This window comes from Vitis riparia, chromosome 18, assembly GCF_004353265.1.
Source record: "Vitis riparia cultivar Riparia Gloire de Montpellier isolate 1030 chromosome 18, EGFV_Vit.rip_1.0, whole genome shotgun sequence".
In the NCBI taxonomy this organism is placed as follows: Eukaryota; Viridiplantae; Streptophyta; class Magnoliopsida; order Vitales; family Vitaceae; genus Vitis; species Vitis riparia.
This window is the reverse complement of record NC_048448.1, coordinates 10,529,918-10,550,904: the sequence shown is the minus strand read 5'-3', so window position 1 is coordinate 10,550,904 and position 20,987 is coordinate 10,529,918. Positions and strand designations below refer to the sequence as shown.

At 36.9% G+C, this 20,987-nt stretch overlaps 3 protein-coding genes across 6 annotated transcripts; 2 read left to right on the top strand and 1 right to left on the bottom strand.

Annotated features, from left to right (window-relative positions):
- The first annotated feature begins 416 nt into the window (after positions 1–416).
- On the top strand, positions 417–2,903 carry LOC117906483 (arabinosyltransferase RRA3-like). The gene is made up of 2 exons (XM_034819503.1): positions 417–875; positions 1,433–2,903. Exons 1-2 carry the CDS (start codon positions 687–689, stop codon positions 2,546–2,548), a joined length of 1,305 nt encoding a protein of 434 aa, XP_034675394.1. The 5' UTR covers positions 417–686; the 3' UTR covers positions 2,549–2,903.
- A 1,055-nt stretch (positions 2,904–3,958) lies between these two features.
- On the bottom strand, positions 3,959–9,653 carry LOC117906484 (G-box-binding factor 1-like). Of its 2 annotated transcripts, none has more exons than XM_034819504.1 (12): positions 9,495–9,653; positions 8,167–8,255; positions 8,035–8,082; positions 7,842–7,931; positions 7,638–7,727; positions 7,246–7,421; positions 7,068–7,122; positions 6,774–6,816; positions 6,457–6,704; positions 5,826–5,903; positions 4,959–5,084; positions 3,959–4,455 (listed from the first exon to the last, which is right to left on the bottom strand). In XM_034819504.1, exons 1-12 carry the CDS (start codon positions 9,529–9,531, stop codon positions 4,273–4,275), a joined length of 1,263 nt encoding a protein of 420 aa, XP_034675395.1. In that variant the 5' UTR covers positions 9,532–9,653; the 3' UTR covers positions 3,959–4,272. The 2 variants fall into 2 exon arrangements, with proteins under 2 accessions (XP_034675395.1, XP_034675396.1); XM_034819505.1 differs by having other exon boundaries at positions 8,167–8,291; positions 9,495–9,652.
- Positions 9,654–11,070: 1,417 nt separating this feature from the next.
- LOC117906767 (J domain-containing protein required for chloroplast accumulation response 1) lies at positions 11,071–19,477 on the top strand. 3 transcript variants are annotated; one of them, XM_034819947.1, is made up of 10 exons: positions 11,076–11,824; positions 12,111–12,235; positions 12,311–12,949; positions 13,026–13,450; positions 13,579–13,684; positions 14,459–14,526; positions 14,944–15,009; positions 15,100–15,177; positions 16,646–16,822; positions 19,076–19,477. In XM_034819947.1, the coding sequence occupies exons 1-10, from the start codon at positions 11,322–11,324 to the stop codon at positions 19,112–19,114; spliced, it is 2,226 nt and encodes a 741-aa protein (XP_034675838.1). In that variant the 5' UTR covers positions 11,076–11,321; the 3' UTR covers positions 19,115–19,477. The 3 variants fall into 3 exon arrangements, with proteins under 3 accessions (XP_034675837.1, XP_034675838.1, XP_034675836.1); XM_034819946.1 differs by having other exon boundaries at positions 11,071–11,824; positions 12,111–12,949; positions 13,026–13,429; XM_034819945.1 differs by having other exon boundaries at positions 12,111–12,949.
- The last annotated feature ends 1,510 nt before the right edge of the window (positions 19,478–20,987 follow it).

Genomic DNA, 20,987 nt, shown 5'->3' with positions numbered 1-20,987 from the left:
AAAATAAATATGAAATTAAATAATTGTAAAATCATCAAACTTATTTACCGTGTTTTTCTTCAACTGATTATTGATATTATTTTTACTGTTAAGTGGTTAAAATTTTTTGTTATGAAACTTGCTTAAAAAATGGAAACTACCATTTTTTTTTTTCTACTTTACAATGATAGCGCATTAATCCTCTGTAACATATCCTTATTTCCAGTTTTAAAAAATTGTCAAATTTTAAATTTATATCAGACAATTTTCCATTTTAATAAAATTTCGAAATTCAAATAAATGATTCCTTGTATGAAAATGAATTTGCAAGGGTAGTGCCCTTATCCTCTTTGTTTGCTGGGGCTGCCCCGAGTGTCAGTGCAATCTAAAGAGTCTAAAGACTTCTTCTTCTTTATGGATACGCGCTCTTTTAGTCTTTAGTCTTTATTCTTTACCATTATCTCTCTGAAGTCTATACAACCTGGTGTGATGTAGTGAATAACGTATCCCGCGAAACACTGAATCATTCCTAGCTCATCTTCTCTGCGACGACCACGACTCTGTTTGGTTTCAGAGAAAATAAAATTTGATTTTATCGTAACTCAGGGTTTCAAATTACAATTTCTCTCCATAAATAACCCTCCGGTCATGCTATAGAAGGCCACTTTCTCTACGTCTTCTATCTCTGTCTCTGTTTGGAAGCAGCCATGGCGGGTCGTAGGGACGGGTTTATGACGAGAAACAGCAACGGTAACTCGCTTCGCGGATCTCGAATCGCCGTAGCTATCACGATCGGAGTTCTTCTAGGATGCGTCTTTGCCTTCTTGTATCCTCACGGATTATTCCGCTCCGATCCACAAATCATAAATCCTCGGCTTGTAAAATCTAATCTCCAGGTTCGAATCTCTGTACCCTACGATTTTCAGTGAATTCTGTTTGTTTGTGGCCTAAATCGGTTTCAACTTTATTCATATATGATGCTTCTTTGGAAATTTTATCAAATGAATGTGTTGACTTTTTTTCTTTTTCCCTCTTGTCGGCATTTGGGTACATCTATGCTGTTTATTTAAATTAAGCTCCATTTTGTTGTTGGGACAAGGTAGGAAAAGAAAGCAATTAGATTTCTGAATTTTCGATTCTTTATTATTTGGTACCCAAGAAACCGAACACCTCTACTGAACTCAGCCTAATGCCACTGTTTGGTTTGGTTGGGTTGTTTTCCGGTATTTGGGGGACAATCAGGGGGAGGTCTAGGGATTTTGAATTTTGGTTAGAAGGAATTTGAGTGAGTTGAGTTTCCTAGTTCATAGTACATCGTTATGTCGGATTGTTGAATTTTTTTCCCCTTATTGGATTTATTGATGTTGGTGTTTTGGAGGTAAAACAACTTCAGATCAAGGTTCTTTTGAAGTCAATTATACGTGTTTTATACTCAATATGGTTTGTTTGTTAGGTTGGTTCTCCCTCATGTGAATCCCCAGAACGGCTTAAGATGCTCAAGTCTGATATTGTGGCATTATCAGAGAAGAATGCTGATCTGAAGAAGCAGGTCAGGGAGCTAACGGAAAAGCTACGGCTGGCTGAACAGGGAAAAGACCAGGCTCAAAAGCAGTTTATGGTATTGGGTGAACAGCATAAAGCCGGGCCTTTTGGTACGGTAAAGAGTTTGAGAACCAACCCAACTCTTATCCCTGATGAATCCGTGAACCCAAGGTTGGCAAAGATCTTGGAGGAAGTTGCTGTTAGGAAAGAGCTTATAGTTGCTCTCGCCAATTCAAATGTGAAATCATCATTGGAGGTGTGGTTCGCTAACATCAAGAGAGTGGGTATACCCAATTACCTGGTTGTGGCATTAGATGACGACATTGAAAATTTCTGCAAATCCAATAATGTCCCAGTGTACAAGAGAGACCCAGATGAAGGTATTGATTCAGTTGCAAGAACAGGAGGTAACCATGCTGTCTCAGGACTGAAGTTTCGGATCTTGAGGGAATTCTTGCAGCTGGGTTACAGTGTTCTGCTCTCAGATATTGATATAGTTTACTTGCAAAATCCATTTGATTATCTTTACCGTGATTCTGATGTGGAATCCATGACTGATGGTCACAACAACTATACAGCTTATGGATATAATGATGTCTTTGATGAACCAGCTATGGGTTGGGCTCGATATGCTCACACCATGAGGATATGGGTATATAACTCTGGCTTTTTCTACATAAGACCTACAATTCCTTCAATTGAGCTTTTGGATCGTGTAGCTGACAGGCTTGCTAACTCGAAAGCATGGGACCAGGCTGTTTTCAATGAGGAGCTCTTTTTCCCTTCACATCCTGGGTACACTGGACTTCATGCTTCCAGGAGAACTATGGATTTCTATCTCTTTATGAATAGTAAGGTCCTCTTCAAGACGGTGAGGAAGGATGCTAAACTAAAAAAGCTGAAGCCAGTCATTGTTCATGTGAATTATCACCCGGATAAACTTTCCAGGATGAAAGCAGTTGTCGAGTTCTATGTTAATGGCAAGCAAGATGCACTGGATTCTTTCCCTGATGGTTCTAACTGGTAGTAGTAGATCTATAGAAGATCTAATTCTGACCCACAGGCATGGGTCTGCAGTTTACTTCATGCTACAATTCCTGGGATATGGGTAGGTTTATCTGATTGCACTCTCTGAAAGCAATGTGAAATATCTTTTTATTTTTATTTTCAAAGAAAAAGAACCGATTATGAGTTTCCCTTTCAAATTTTGTTTTTGCTTTATTCTCATTATAGTTTGTGGTTAATTTTGATTCAGTGCATCAGACTGGTTATCCAGATGTTTATGCATACTTGGCAAATGTTTGTGGACTGTTTGCTGGTCTTATGATTCCTGTACTTGTTCTGCTTGAATGAGTTTTATCCTAGAGTGGTTTAGTTGTGAATGCAAATGAAGGTGGCATCAAAGCTTTGTTTTCATCTTGTCTAAAAGACAAATAGGACCTGTTCAGGTTGTCTGACTATCATCTCCAACATTAGTTATTAGATATATAAAAATTGCCTTTTCTCCTGTGAGTTCCAACCCTGTCGCTCGGTGTTTAAAGCATTGGTTTGTTCCTTATGCTTTTGAATGTAGGTTTTCCTTCACTGAACTGAAATTGGAGATGTTAATGGTGAGTATTATTATATGCTTCAACTGCATTGGCCAATGGAACCAAAACTTAAGTAAAATACGCTGATCTTTGGCCATTTTGAACGGTGCACAAGGTTGACAAAGAAAACATCCACGAAGCTCATTCCTTAAATCTCCCCACACAAGGCCTACCCTTTGAACCGCCAGTGAAAAGCCTAAATTTAGGTTTTCCTGTTTTTTTTTTTTTTTTTTCTAATTAAATCTTTGCCTTGTGAGATTGTTTTGTTTGCAATTGGGTTATGATTTTAAAAGCTGGGTGACTAAGATCCTTAAATTGTTGTCTACATTGATGTGACAGAAACAGAGACAGTGAGTTGTTGGTTCTTTCTGTGTTGCTAGCACATTCACCCTCTCCAGAAATGAAATGAAACAAAATACAAACGGTGTTTAACACCATCCGGCCTTGGGCGACTCATTACCGAGTCACCCTACGGCAATGTCCGTGTAGTGGGCCTGAAGTCCAGACGTGGAAGCCTCGTGGTATTGAAGGTCAACGCTAGAGGGTTTCACACGTTTCTATGCGTGGCGTCCACCTCACTTCTACTGGACTTCAGATGTAGATCAGCTAGGTTTAACGGTCAAACCGCTCCACTTAGAATGACTCGTGATCATCTTCAAAGCTCAATCACTCCTATTTAATAAAATATCATAGCTGGATCATACACAACTCATCACCATCAAACACTAATGGGGTAGAGAGGTATAAGAGATTGAATGGCGACACACATGATACCGATGCAAACTCATCCCCTTTTCCTGCTTTCCCTGTTTAGATACAGAGTTTTATAAAGATGGTCCATCTAGATAGTCAGATACCGAAGTAATTTATAGGGAAATTGTAATGAAAGTGCGTACTGTTAAATAAGCAATGAAGCGAAAAACTCGTCAGGTTACGTAACCAAATAACTGCTAGCCTAACATCTTACCCTATTACAGTTGAGTTTATCTTACAACAATATGCAGACACATAACAGACTCAATTGAAAGTATAAATTCAGATATTTTACAACTAAAAGGGATAACTGACATCCCAACAAACAATGGCCCCTGGAAAGGAAAGTGTTATAGGTCTCCATGTTAGAACTGAAAATATGTAAGTTGTATTCAGTTAGGGCTAAGAGTCAAATCTTCCCATTGGAGCTGAATTTCCCATTTTGATCAGACGTGGAACTGGAGTTGTTTAGAGGGGAAGCATCTTGTACATGGCCATTGTCTTCACCATTGATAGGATGGAGAACCAAGTTGTGGTTGTTATCTTGAAGGCTAGATGTTGCCTCTGGCCCATACAATTGTGTCAACTCCTCCTGTTTCACGGTAAAGCAACTCTGTTAATGCTACCAACATCAAGAACTTCCAACTACGAATCCGAGTTCATCCACCATCCTTTAAAGGGGCAGATGAAGGTTGAGGGTGTTCTATGCATCTTTCACTGTGAGGATGTGGCTTTACAATTATTACAGCTTGACTAAAGGTGTAAATCACAGAGGTATTAACTTGTCCAAGACACATGCAGGGTAAGTAAAACATCATGACATTTTTTACTTGCCTTTGCCACTTGAACAGAATTAATCCTCAACTGATGCTAGGTGGTGTTAGTGGGTATTAATATGCATGAAAGCACAGGAGTTTGAATGAGTGTGCCTCCATGCGCATGTGCATGAAGATGGAGCATTGTATAGAATTAAAAATTATCTACTCAAGGAATTTTTTTTATATGGACAATAACAATCAAACTGCATATGCAATGATGGTTAAAAAAAAGGATACGACAAGAGGATAAAATAAAAGAGAAGCAATCCCAGCTAACCATTATGGAATTATTCTCAGATGTAAGCTTCTCGCACTGCTCAGCAAGCCTATGCAGCTCCTCTCTCAGCACATGATTCTCATTGCTCAAATTTTCGACCTTTGATTGTAATTCTTCACATTCAGCCTGGTTAGAACAATAGAGTGGATATGTAATAAAATGGAAAATAAATATGAAGTAAAATGGTAGCACAAATATCTAGAAACCGAGATTCAGAACATGAAAAAAGGAATCCATTTGTTAGCTTCTATTCATTTTAATTTATGTCTCCAAACAGATGGTAGCATAATGAGAGCAAGGGGGCAGATCGTAGCAAAGTGGGGCTAGCACATTATTTTTGTACATATATCATACACACTTTTGTTCAAATAAATATGGCAATGATCATTATTTCATAGTCGGGCTTGACTAATGCAGTCCAAGCAAGCAAAAAGATATTTAAACTCAGAGATATAAGTGTGCAATAATTAAGGCTTTATTGAGTTGAGTCAATATGAAAGGAAAGTGATTTTCTAAAATATCATCCAGCTCCTTTGGTTGAAACAAACTTCTAATTGATTAAATTTATGCAGAGGAGAAAACACACTGCAAACTCCAGTGTCCAAACCAGGTCTTAGTCATGCCTCTTCCTTGATCAGTTGTTGTCCCACCAATCATTTGGTTCATGATAGAAAAGAACAGTTTCAAGTAAACATATGCCACATGCAGAAAACCTAATGCATGAGAAGGCACATGGTCCAATTAACATCCCTCCTTAGAACGAAAGTGATACCAATCGAACAACAAATCAAAATTCAGAAAACAAGACAAACAGAAATAAGCAGTACAAGACTATGACCCAAAAAGCTTCACAAAGGACATGCTTACCTGCTTACGCAATCTTGATCTCCTAGCTGACTCCCTATTGGATTGCTTTCTCCTTTGTCGTTTGAGTTCACGTTCATCCTAACAAGCAAAAATTGGTCCTTGACAAGAACATCAGAGGTAAAAAGGGAAAATTATATCTAGAAGACAGAAAAATCCTACATGTGAAAGCTGAATAGCACTTTATTCTAGCATCCTCCGTTTGACACTTCAGAGTTAACATGTTAGAAAATCAATTTTCAGTTACAATGCCTATTTTTATCAAGTCATAGGCCACAACCACAAGTTACAACTTGACCTGCATCAAGTCAAGTGCCTAAAACTTGGACACCGCATCTCTCCCCATGGGTGCCAGTCATCAGTATTAATTCAGACATGACAAAACCATGAACCAACTCTCCCATCTTGTCAATCACTGGTGCTAATTATATCACTTCAAACGAGTTCTAAATCAATTTTGAGGTTTCTAGTGCACAACACAAGTGGCATGCAACTTTGAATACTTGCAATCTTAAAAAATTAAAATGGCAAATAATAACTTTTAACTCAAAAAATGCATGAACAAATTACAAAAATGATATAATATAAAAAATATGACAATAGAATCAAGGGAGATAACTGAAACATTTCATACTTGAATCCATTGATGATCCTGTAACATGCCTTCACGTCCAACTATAGTTGCTGAAGCCACTTGAGGTGAGGCACCAGATGACTGTGGTCTTGTCTTCATGGGTGTGCCTCCAGCAGGGGATGCATTCCACAGGTCCATCCCAATATTTAAACTGGTTGTAGGCATAGGTACCACAGGCTTGCCTGGAACTGAGGCTGAATGATTTCCACCAGTGTACTGAGCAGCACTGTTACTCTTTGCATTTGATCCTGAGGAAAATCTTAAAATTCATATTTCAATTAAATGAAGGAGAAGGATGCTTCAGGAGAGAAGATTACCATCAGCAAGGTTGAAGCTTCTCTTCTTTACTGCAGAAGATGCCTGAAGACAAATCAATAACTGCAAGTTACCATATGTTCACTAGTTCTGCATAATTTTAAAATTGATGATCAAGAGAGCAGCTGGGCTGACATAATAAAACAATTCCCAATTTGGGTTACCGTAGATATTTTGCACAAAACCAATACCCATTTGAGAACTAGTCCTAAAACAAGCTTTTTATAATTGAAAATCATGTACAAGTCACAAATAGAGATTTTGAGGATGAAAAGAGAGAGCAAGGGAGCACATACTTGGTTAGCATTCTCATCAGTCGCATCTGATGAGGCCTCACTACCACTCTCCCCACTGATTTCAGGGAATTCAAGTAAAGGGAACACAAAGAATTTCAATTTTCAGCGACCAAAAAAAAAAATGAAACAACACCTGCAAAAATCTAATGAAGCATGTATGGATCTTGAGTTTGCATACCTTTGTGAAGCACCATCATTGCCAGAAACTGAAGCTGCCTTTCCGCTTTCCCCAGATTTGCCACTGATCAAACCCATGTTTCCTGAAGCTGCCGTTGATTTTTTAATTGATGCTGGGTCTTTTCCATCAGGGGTCTTTACTTCCATGTCTGTATTTGTCAGTGCCACACCCTGAGCCTGCAGAGAAATAGATCACACAAGGTAATGTTTGGTATGAAAGCCTCTTCCCCCTGGTCTTTCAAAAATCATTAGCATATAGAAAACCATCTTCCAAAGCACATATAAACACATAGATAGGAAGAAAAACCAAGAAATTATGTAGCAACATACCAAAAAACAGTCATAACAGTAAAAAACAACCTAACAAGAAAATTTATATAATATTAGGATTACCGTAGCCATGCTAGGATGAGCATAGAGGGCCCCATGAGGATAGAGAGCTGGGTATGGAAGTGGAGTTCCATATGGTGGCATCATTGGATGCTGAAAAAACAGCCACAAAATGCATCTAAAACTTTTTCTCCTTTAAGAGTCAAAGACATGACAACTATCACAGCATGCACAATTTATATGACCTCAAACATTGGAGATAATTACCTGACCTCCCCATAGGTACGGATGAGGGGATGGGGGTGCAACAGGGGAAGGGAAAAAAGGAGGCGGAGTAGCTCCAGCACCATAGTAGGCCTATTGAAGGAGTAAAAACAAGAAACTAAAGAAGCAAAAGCACAATGCACTTCACAAACAAACATACAGGGCCATCAAAACAGGAAATTAAAACAACAAAAACCTGCATAGATGTTGACCAGTCAGGATATGAAGGGGTTGATGGTGTCTCCTGTAGATACAAGGGTGAACTTCATAAAACAGAAAAATAAAAAAGACAGGGTGAGAGGGAGAGAGAGGGAGAGGGAGAGGGAACCTGTGTTGAAGCAGGTGGTTTAGAAGACTTGGGAGGTGTGCTCTCCTCACCATCCCCCATTGCTTGGTGACCGAAATTCTGTAGTTTCACTGCTAATTTATATGCTTAGAAACTCAATAAAAGATCTGAAATGATGTCGGATAATGTGTCAAGGTAAGAAAGATTCATGCTAGGCCAGAGCTCAATAATGACTAATTTCAAAATTAGTTTAGAACAACATCAGCCAAATAAACAGTACTAAAACATCAGGAAAGCCCTGAAGTGGAAAGGCAAACAAACAACAAAAATTAAGACAAAGTCCTAAGCGAAATTTGAAATATATCTTGAACTTGTATTCTTTGACACCAAAAGAGGTCATAGTACAGAATGGTGCTATTATGCCACATCAGACTAAGTGTTCGAGTCATGTATTAAATGGTTGAATGGGAATCATGTGCCAAATGATCACAATAAAATGAATGTTGTATGTATTGTGCCAAATGATCACAATAAAATGAATGTTGTATGTATATTAGGTTAATGGTAGTGCTATTTTCTTCTTTCTAAATTTGAGGAATGCAAGATACAACTCGAGTTTCCTTTCATAATAATTACTTAAAACAAAATTTTACAATCAATTTTTCTTTTTTTATTATCGGTTTCTAGATAACTCAAATTTGTGTCAAAACTAATTCTAAAACCTCTCCCTTCTGGATCACAGCCTTGTACCAATATAATGGTGAAAACCTTATAGGAACCATCATAGTTGAGTAAATTACATGATCCAGAATCAAATGCATCCTTTGCAGGTCCTTTTGACTTTCAGTTTGCAGAATTTAGATTGCTACGATTTAACAAAATAATGGAAATTATAAAGAATTCTTCTATGGACCACAGATACTGCTGTTTCCCATATATTCAAAAGTTCAAACGATGTTGCGAAGTCAGCTGTGCGTTGTGCGATTGAATTTCGATAAATTCACAACAAACGTTCTTAAAAACTTTTGAATTTATGGAAAATTCTATTAGTTGAAGAATGGATTATAAGTTCCAAAATCTTGTGCATATTATAGAAACTGAGCAATTTCCTAAAACCACCATTTCTACAATAAATTCAAACTTCCCAGATTATCGTTCAACAACTGTTTACAGGCAGTGAGATTCGTAACAAACCGATTCGTGTTTAGAAAACAAATGGTACAAAGAAAAAACAGCGGAATTAGAAAATCACAGGCAGTGAAAGAAAGAAAGAAAAAAAAAACCCTAATTGTGGAGTTGTGAGGGAAGAAGAAAACAGAAAGTGAGACAAAAGGAAAAGAAAGGTAGGTAAGTGAGTTGGAGGAAGAGACCTGTTCGCATGGCGTGTGGAGTGATGTGGAAGTCCATGTGGGATAGAGGAGGAGAGGTGGTTTTGTCTGAGTATACACTTGTATAAGCGTATCAACGGCCAGAAATTAGGGATGAGGACCTCTTTCGGTTACATCTGGACTCTGGTCTGCGTCTGCCTCCAGGTCTGTGTGCCGAACCCTGTTTTTGTGCTTTTATTGCCACGTGTCCGCCAACTACGTATCCCTTGTGGAATTCTGTGGATAATACTCTAACCATGTGGCTACTTCCTGCCAAGTGCCAGCCCATTTATGCTTTAATATTATAATTTATATGGATATTGTATTATACGATTATGGAAACCTCCTCTTTTGGAGGGTGGTGGGGGCTTTTTTTACGGTGATTTAAAAAATAAAAACTCAAATTGATCTTCTTTCCAAACTTATTCTAAAATTGTTATAATTTGTATCAAGTTAGAATTGCTTAAGATAAATTCAATATTAAAAATTAAGTTAATTTTTATGTATAAAATAATAAAATGCGAATTTATTTTTTAAAAAATAAAATTCAATATAAAAATAATAATAAATAAAATAAAATATATTAAAAGCATGTATATATTTTATAAATAAATTTATTTTAATAATATTTTATAAAAAGGGTAGTTTGAATTAGTTTGTTTAAAATGTCAGCTTTCCAATCTTAATAAAAAATATTTGATTTTTTTATTTGAATTATAATAAAATTGAAAAAAAAAATCATATTTTATTCCCATATCTTGAATATGTCCAAATTAATTAAATGAGGAATGGCAATATCTTTTCCTATCCCACTAAAAGACGAATTTGATAGAAATTGTGAAAATGTGGTAGAGCATATTTTACGAGATATTTTTACATAAAAGTGTTTTCATTCACAATTATATATATGGGTGATAATATTTTTAAAAGAATAAAAAAATTAAAAATATTGTAGCAAAAATATTGCGTTCCAATATAAAAAAAATACAAAAATAAAAATATCAAACAAATACCCATCATAATATAGATTTCAACCACCCCGTCCGCCGTCTCCCATGCCAATGTATATATAGTTATGGAAAGAAACCATGAAGTAGTTTTATTTGCGTGGCTTAAAGGTGATTCTTGACCACACTTTTTGAACATATCAAGCATTGTTTAGGAATATTAAATATTAATATATATATATATATATATATATATTTTAGAATATGATTAAAAATATGGGATGCGCATCCTCTACCATAAGTATTTCCTTAAGATAATAATATTGAATTTTAAGAAAAAATCTTCGTTTTCAGGTCATTTTTCTGACGATGAAATCTGCAGCTTCGGCCGATGGATGAAGTGATGGTGGACAGTAAGGACAAGGTGTCACCATCTTCCCTAGGTTGCTTCCTTCCATATAAAACCCAGAATAATGTGGCATCACAAAAATTCCATGTAATCTTGGCCAAGAAAAATGCATATTCCTTCTATTAACAACAGCCAATGCAAAAATGAAATGCACTTTTTCTGACTATTATGATCTTATCCGGGTACGAGTTACAACAAATTCTCAAGACTATGTGGCTTCCAACCCCCATAACCCCACACCACTCTGTCTTCTTCTATAATTTTCTTGTCCGTTGCCAACTTTTCTTCCCTTTTCCTGGCCTCCTTAGTTAAAAATTTGGAACTCAATTCTCTAATGTCTCTGCAACCAATTCCATAGCCTCTGCCGGTTAGGGGACACTGCATGATTTACGGAGCAAAATAGAGATTTCCCGCCAATTCAGGGTTTGAAATTTTATTCAGTTAGTAGTACGGTCATCACTACAGTGGGCTGATATGATTGGGTCGGTTCTGATATCGATGGAGCGGTGCTGTCATAAAGAGAATACTGTGCTGGGCTGCAGGGATCAGAGATCACTCGTGACCTCTGTTTCGTCGCCCAAGACTCCGTTGAGACACTCCGACGTCGATTTTCACGACGTCTTCGGCGGTCCGCCGCGGCGGTTGTCGAATCAGGTTACGCGATACAGCTTCGGGGAAGGTACGGAACCATCCGCGTTGAGAGGAGGTGAGGATGGGGTTTCGGTCTGCAATCCGTGGACTGGTCTCAGTGAGAAGCCTGTGTTTGGCGAAGACGGTGGTAATCGGCGGCGGTACCACAGCGAGGACTTCTTCGACGATATCTTTAGAGGCGACAACTCTGTGAATACCAGTCCAAGAGGGCACGATCTGGATCCGTTTTCTTCTTCTCCGGGTTCGCGGGTTCTGAGCCCCGCCCAGCCATTGCCGCCGCCCCAAGCGGAGATTTTCGGAAGCTCGTCTAATCCTGCTCAATTGAGGTTTGTAACTAAATCTGAATATTGAAAGAATGAGAGAAAAGAACCGAAAATGACGGAAAATGTCTGGAACTGGCAATCTTTCTTAGGCCAATGGGCTATTTAATTTAATTTTTCCTCTACAACCAAATGATTGATGTTGCATTTACATAGATCAATATAACATTATCTATGGATTTTTCCCTTCATATGTTTTTTTAATGAAGATTAATATTCAAACTCTCTATATTTGATGTCAAGGGATTTGGATTTCCATGTAACCTTGCTTCAACTGCTATTCACTTTTCAGCACCAGCCTCCCCTCAAAAGTGACCAGAGCAATGGATTTTCACTCACTTAGGGAACCCGGTGCTTCAAATGGGACAAGCTATCCATATTCTCCACCCTCGAGATTTTCAAATCAAACAATCAAAGGTCAGGATGGGCTGAAAAATGACCCTTGGCCATCTTATCGCCAGAGTCGGTTATCCCATGAATTTTCTCTTGCAGGTGACGAGTCACCAAAGCTGACCACATCTAATAGAGCAGACATGGGAGACAACTTGGAAAATGGTTCAAATAGCTCCAAGGTTGAAATCAATACCAGCCAATCCCACTTTTCTCTATACAAATGGGCAAGTAAAGGCGTACCATTTGTAACCCCTCTTAGGAGACTAAACAGTTCAAGGACAAAAGTAAAGAGCAAGACTGAGAGATGCTCAAGCACTAATGGAAGGTTCCAAAGTGGGAGAATGGTGAGTGAATTACCCGAAGCAATTCTGCATGATGTTGAATATCATTATACTGATGATACATCAGCAATTACCAAGTCCTTCAAGATTGACCGTGAGAAGCAAAAAAATGACACTCTTTTTACTAAAATCACTCAAGACAGATTAGAAGAGTGCCAAATTGTTGAAGAGGTGGTTCTTGCTATTCCCAATCTGGAACCCCTGAATAAAACTCATAACAGAATTGAAGATGATGCTGTATTGTCCAATACAAGAAAAGAAGGGAAACCTTATTCTTTGTCTGAAACAGGTTTATGTGGAAAAGCAGAGAAAGAAATTTCTGTGCTTGCACATGAAGTTAGCAACCCTGAGTTGAAATCTCTACGTTCATTGTTGCATGAGACTGATGATGGACAAGGTACTTCATGTTTCACATCACTCGTTATTGATCCAAATTAATTTGTCTATAAACTCAAACCATTTCTTGTATGCAGGCACCGATAAGGTAACTGGTAAGGATGGAGGTAAAGAAAGCATGCTAAAAACTACCAAAAAATCATCTGTAGATGTTGTCCCTGAAAATGCAAAGGAGCAGGAAAGAAAAGGAATCGCTTCAGATAGCGCATTAGTGGACAAAGCTAGCTTTCAATGTTCACCCAGAAATTCAGGAGACAGTCTTGGGAGAAATGGAGTCAAGGGAAAGGTCAGGGAATTTGTTAAGAAACTCAACCAAGAAGCTTCTTCAAAACCCATAACTGATAGTGAACCTAGTGATCCTCGAAGTCAGAGCTCTAGACGGAAAAATGCTGGCTCTTTTAGAGCTGAGAAAGGAGCACACGTTAGTGCAACTGAAACGGATGAACAAATGCATATGGACAATGCGAACAGGAAGAAAATGGTACCAGATGCTTCTATCATGGTACTATACTCAGATTATTAGGGTTCATTCAATCAGATATGGGAATACCACATAATTTGATATTTTTTTGTAGTCTAATATCAGATTATGGATGTGGAAATTTACATTCATCTTTGAAAATTTTTCAGGTAGATGAAAATCCTAAACAGCAGCAGAGACGATATTCTGGTTTAAAAACAGCCATCCATAAATCTAGTGGTACTACTTATGTCCAGAAGGATAGCTTGGCATCAGGTAGCAGTTAGTTCTTCTAATTTCCTATCATATTAGGAACCTAGTTAGCTTAACACCTGGGAAGAACTAGAAGTAGCAATTACATTGGATGCACAGAGGAATAGGCTATTCCTTTTTATTATTATTATTATTATTTATTTATTTAGCATAATATATCGATATCTGCCTGTGCCTATTATCATGAATCATATAGAAAACATAAAAAGAGCACTAATTTGTATTCCACTCTGATCCAAATTCCAGCTGATATGCTCTCCTTAGGGGATCCATAATGTGACTGTTCTTGTGTGTCTAGTAGCCGTGCACAAAAAAGGTGCTATGTACAGCACAAGCAAAGAGTTACATTTTGTAACAACCCTGCATTTTCCCTTTTGCTTTCTGTTTTGAGTTTATGCATGTGTGCGTATTGGTCAGTGTGATTGCCTTCATATCTACCTATTTGAAGGGGTTGGTTGGTTCTTGAGACATGTACATTTTGTTTGATTAAGTTGGGCTTAATCTAACATTTCCTTCAAATTAACAAACTGATTTTAGCATTTGACCAGTTATGCATACGGAATAAGTCTGTTTTACTGTTTTTATCCAATAGTGGAGGTAGAGTTTGGACAAAACATTTACCACAATTCAGTAGAAGAGCTAATTTATTGGCAGATTGTTACTCTTATCTGGTTATTTTGTACTATTTCTTCAGAAATTTGGACCATCTGGCATGGTATCTTCAAAAATTTCCTTACCAAAGATAAAATATGTGATGTATTTATGTGCTTTTGTTAGTATCAATACCTGATGATTCTGTGGCGGCACTTAGAGACAGACAGGATTCCTTCCAAGGGAACTTTGTGGTATGTAATTCTACTGTCTAAAATTTATTCTCATGCTTTTTAATTTCTTACATACTAGTTCAATGCACAAGGTTCTTTAATCAATTACACCTTTATGTTAAGCAGCCCTTTCTTTTTGGTGAAATCTTATAATTGAATATTTTCATAATGCCCTGATAAATCTCCTTTTCCTTTTAAAAAATAAACAATGGAAAAGAGGTAATTTAAGAAAATTTCAACTTCCTGACAAGTTTAAAATTAAACAATCCCTGCCAAATCATCCACCAATTCTACAATTACAAACTCCTCTAAGTGGATAGAATTTTTTGGAAAAGGAAGGCCAGTGCTTAGTTCTATTATATATAATGTGTCCACATATACACCTAATATTGTTAAGAAACTAAATTTTTTCCCTTGCATATGCTCATGTGTGAACAGATAGAAGAATTATCTCAAGAGCAGAGCAAACAACCACAAATTGATGAAGATCATGATGAAATCCAAGTAATGTAGAATATGTAATATATGTGGACAATTATAATGTTGTTTCAGTTCTTATACTCTTCAATAATTGTACTTCTCAATTTAATGCAGGTTTCAGATGCTAAAATTCGACAGTGGTTGAGTGGGAAGGAAGGAAACATACGCTCACTTCTGTCAACTTTACAATATGTCAGTGTTAATGGGTTTTCCCCTTTTCCTTTTTTTCCCTTAAAGAGAACTCCAAGCTGCCAAAAAATTTCCCCAAATGTCTCCAATGCCATAATGTTTTACAGAAACCATATCAAACAGCAAGATATATGGTTTCACTTTTTTCCATGAACTCTTACCTAACTTGTGGTTCTAAATAAGAAAACTGAAAATGATTTACTTGAAAGAACTTACCATAGAAAAGATTCACTTCCAGTTAAACAGTACCAATTTGGATAACCACGCCTTGAATACAGTTGACTCGAATATTTAGTTAGCATTCCTATTTTCAGATCTTAATGTTCTGTTTTGCTATCACCATTTTCTACAGCGGTAGATTCTATAAGGTTAATTTATTTCCACAAATTCTGGTTGGGAAATATTTGCTTGGTTTCCATGTACTTCAATCAGGCTATCAAACAGTGACTATACTCTTTTGACTCTGGGCTGAAATGAGAGTTTTTCCTTTTATTTCTTGCATGCCTCTTATAATGCCACCTTATCTTGTCTTGATCCTTTTGTTCTCTAGTTTATATAGATGTAAGTGAAGGTCCATGTTCTTTTTTTCTTCAGATTAACATATGTGCATTGCATGAGAGTTCTGGGTACATAGGTAGGCCCAATGTCTAGTGCAATGGTAAATGTCTTGAGCTGCCAGGTGCAAATGCTCAGGTCTGAGTATTGAGAGTAGCCACCTTTTGCAAAAATGCCAGAGGTTGAGACCATACCATGCTTACCTTCTGTAGGACCCTACTTGTGCAGGACTAGCATTGATGTAATAGCCCTTTTTTGATCTAGTTAAACAGGTATATTGCGTTTTGTTTCAAAACCCAAGGTTTCATCAGAAATTATGCACATTTTGGGGATAGTACCCGTTGTCAAATGAGTTCCACTGAAGAGATTTTTCTATACTAAGAACTTATAAATGCAGATGACTGGAGGCTTGTAGCCATCAAATTGATCGTTGTGTTCAAAAATATCATGAGTTAACAGTCATAGAACAAAACCACACATAATTATAATCACTCAAATTGATAAATTTATCTGTATTAATGGGAAAAGATTTTTCCAGCACCCTGCTTATTTGTCATTTGTATAGTTCATTATATCTACAGCATGCTCAATTGTAACCTTTTCAATCCTTTAACCCATTTCTTAGCTGATAATTTGTATTCCTTTAACTAAAATGATCTTCTTGATCTGCACTCCAGTATGATGTTATGCCCACTGTATCCTTTATTTCCTGCCTTCTGATGGCATTTTAATCATGGCCAACAAAATTGCATGTTGATATGCTTCAATTCATATTCTTTAAAATAACACTTAATGGAATATTTGTTTGCTTGTTAGGTGGTTCTCATGAGTACTATGCTAAGAATATCCATTCTCTAGCCAACTCATATGTTTTTTTATTACGAGTGTCTCTTCAGCTAATTTTAGTGACATACAGGTTCTATGGCCTGAGAGTGGATGGAAGCCTGTGCCTCTAGTCGATATAATTGAAGGAAATGCAGTAAAGAGAGCTTATCAGAAAGCTTTACTTTGTCTACACCCAGACAAGCTACAGCAGAAGGGTGCTGCTGTGCATCAAAAATACATTGCAGAAAAAGTTTTTGATTCTTTGCAGGTAGCAATTTTCTTATAGTTCAAGCTTATTTGCAGACAAATATTTGTTTATTTTCTTATCAGTGTCCTGTTGATTGACTGGTCTGGCCCAACTTGTATGACTCCATTGTAATTGCAATGGGTGAGAGATAATAGTCTAAATGAAGCTTCCTTTGCTATTGTGAAGGACAAGCCTCAGAGAAGCAGGATTACCAACATAGACAAAGAAGCTACATGCATTGACCAAATAGAATTTACTTAGAGAGCTAAACACAAAGACCACTGTTCTTTGATCAATTGCTTTCAATGTTTTAAAAGGCTACTGAGGCTTAAACCTTAAGGCAAGCCTCAAGGTGAGACTCTGAATTAGCCTTGAGACCATAAGCTTCAGTTAGGGTAATTGAGGCTTTAGCCTCAACTTATCGAGGCTTACAGTTGAGGCTTAAGCTTCAAATATTCAAATAGTTTTAATGAGTTTGGGGCCTTTACGGACTTTTGCTATATTTTATTAGAGGCTAAAACCTCAACATTCAATGATTTTTAATGGGTTCTATGCTTTTCTGGGTTTTTAGTATAGATTTTACAAGTTATCTTGAGTTGGACCTTTGACAAAATAAAGGATTAATTGACTTTCACTTAACCCTTTAAATTTAGCAGCAAAATAAAGATTGAAAAGAAGAAATAAGGAACTTGTTGGCTGCTGTAGTGGTTGAGTTCATATGTAATCTTTATGTTATTATTGATAGATGAGGAAAAATACCCGTGTGATTGATGCATGAAGAATAAGAATGGGTGGGACATTAATAATGATGGGGATAGTCGAGAGATTAGATATGATTTTGATTCTTTGGAGGATCCTACTAGTGATAATGATGGTAGTGCTGTGGATTATTTAATTAAGCTATGAGAAAAAGTTGAATTTTAGAAGAGAGAAAAATAAACTAAATTAGAAACTATTGACAATGACAAATAATTAATTTTGTTATTATGATTTTAATTTTTTTTATTATTATTCTTTGAGGATTATTTATTTATTTAAATTACCTTGTCTCATTTAGATAAAATGCTGAAGACCACTTTTAGCCTTTTAAAATTTTGATTGCTTCATATGCCATACCAATAGAAAACCAAAAAAGAAACTGTACTTTACTGTTACTTCAATATTTAAAAGGAAATTTGGGGGTCTGGGTAATAAAGCCTCTAGGAGAACCTTATGTCTGGACATCTTTTACCAGTGGACAAATAAAAGATGACCCCCTGCACTGGGTTGCAAAATTTATCTGCTACAAAAGTTAGGATGCAATTGATTTGGATGTTGTGATTTTACCTTGTTCTTTTTAGAGGAGTTAGTTTTTGGTGAAAGTGCTGGATAAGGCTTCAAATAAAGGAATCTAAACTTGCGTGAACCTTTTCCTTTTCTTTTTCTTGCATAGAGAAGATATGAAATTACAGTCCTTCAAGCTCAAATATATGCCACTCATCATTTGATATTTGTTGCCTATTCTTTGCTGTCTGTCCATGGGCTAGAGGCTAGCATTATCTTACTATGGTACCTTATGGACCTTTTCATGTGTCACTGTGCTGACAAATGCTACATGCAGAACGTCTATGGCTGATTGTTCTATTTTATATCTTTCCCCCTTTCTTTTCCCTGTCATTCTTTTGTTGATCTTTTCCACCTTAGCATTTGAGGCAAAGGAGCCATGTATCTTGTTTGTAATCAAGGTAATTATACATTAACAATTAGTTCTTTTTATGTGTGTCACATGGGATAATTGTTCTAGGAGCCAAAAATTAAAATTAAAATTAAAAAAAGAAAAAGAAAATTCCTTTCATATTGTTTCTTTGCTCTAAACTCAAGACAGTTGGAAGAATAATCCCACAAAAGACACAAACAGGGCAGCCAACATGACCTGCTCTGGATAAGATTAGCATCTATAGTCTCATGGGTCAGGATATTCTACTCAACAGGTTCTATCTGGGCAATCAATGACCTAAAATTAATGCTGATGAGATTATTAGTTATCTGTTATATACCCTTTAGACCATTGACAACATTCTTGTGATATTCTGGATACCGGTAATTTTGTCAAATGTTAGTTATCCATCTCCCCAAGATTTTCTAGCTGCAAGACACTGAAAGATGGTTTATGAAACATTTCTGCCAGTGCTTTGATCATATTTATAGTGGCATGAGGTGCATTTTTTTTCCTTTTGGAATATTGACAAAGTTGAAGCTTGAATAACAAAGATGATGGTACTATTTTGCATACAGGAGGCGTGGACTCATTTCAATTCTCTCGGTTCATTTTGATTGCTCGAGGCCTAGTTGCAAATAGCCATCAATAAACGGGGACAAAGATCAGATGATCATCAACTGCAAGTCATAATGACTGGCTCTGTGAACCAGCCAAAAATTTCATCTAGGTACATCAAAAAGGTTGGTCTAGTTAAACTTGCATGAAAATTCTCATACTGGTGCTTGGTGCATAACAGTAATAAATGGGTTGTTACAATTTGAGTGACTAGGAACCTTGGATCACTGTATATTGTTTAATTTTATGTAAGATATGACTTATATGAGAGTGCTATGGAGAGGGACTTATACATTGCGATCTGTTTTATCATCAATAATAATAAAGTAGCTCCTCATGAAGAACACTTTATCCGATTCAAATCCTCCTTGTCACTCATTTGAATTCTCTTAAGGTGTCACTGGGTGCATACACATCGAACATTTTGAAAATCTGGAGTTGATATGTGTCCTTGTTTTCTATGAATTTGGTAACCTTGTTACAAATACCTGCGGAAATTGAGGAAAAGATAGTATAATGAAAAGAAAATTCATGTGAAGAGGATACAATGAAAAGTTGAAAACTCATTCTCTACCATCATATTTTTCATTCAACAGCCTTGACCGGTTTATTTTCGTACTGGTGGAATTTACTCGAGTGTTGATTTAGACGTAACCGAGTAAAAAAAAATGGTGTAAGAAGTAAGAAGGCTTTGTGATATTAGACTGTCACCTCAAAAGCATACAAAGATGATGTACGATTTGGTTGTTTTCCTCTGGAGAGAATAAACCTACCTGAACCTGGTGCTGTAAACGTACGAGTGTCTTTGGCAGCTGTCACGGTTAAAATAGAAACACAGTCCTCCAAACTTTCAAACCTGGAATCATTGTATGTGTCTGAAAAGGCCCCATTTTGAATTTCACTGTTTTATCTTCAAATGATGTTCTTAGTGTAACTTTTGAAATCAAGTCTTCCTTCTTACATTTCAATTTTCAAATAAAGATATCAGCCAATTTCAAAAAAGGATTCAATTATTAGGAGGCAAGAAAACAAGGGGTGGTCGCCCGTTTATTTTATCTCTATCTGGGTTTTTTTTACTTCATCCACGCTGTTTTTTTCTCATCTATTTTGACTGAAATTCAAATCTATGGGAGCTTGAATTTGACTCGTGGTTTTAGACTAATGATTGTGTTTTAGACAAATGTGTCAAAAAGCAGCATGTCAAAACTAATTGGGCTGGAAATCAATGTCCTTTTTCTCCCCTTTTTAAGGCAAAATTCTTTCCAGATATCAATTTTCCTTTTTGTGTGGAAGTATTGCAGGATAAACCAAGCACAGAACTTGAGCATTAAGAATTAGAATGGTGGTGAATTGGGAGAGGAGTAAAGACTAAAGAGGGCCCTGGGAAGATGACATGAGAGTAGGAGAGGCAGAGATGAGGAGATGCTTCTGGGTCCATCATCCATGGGTAGCAACAGCCTTATGAGCAGGGCATGCATTATTTGTCGTTTTATTATTTGTTTCTTTGGAAAGTACATTGTCGTTTTATTGGAGGTTAAACCACAAAACTCCATGCTCCCATTTCACACCATAACATTCCCCAGATTGTGAAGATCCCTGCCTTGCTGGGTTGGGCTCCTGACACCTGCCAAAGCTGCATTCCTGGTCCCACCACCCCCTTTCACCATCCTTCCTACCCTCCCACATCGGAATCATCCCACCTCCCCTTCCCACCCCACACACCTTGCTTTTCTTTTCCCAAAATAAATTCCCATTTTTTCAGCTCCAAAGGAGGTAATGGGATTCATTACTTGATAAATGCAGCTAAAAGAATGAAATTAATGTCCCAATAGGCCACGATTCTAATATCTCTGCGTTTGGTTTGGGTCTTTC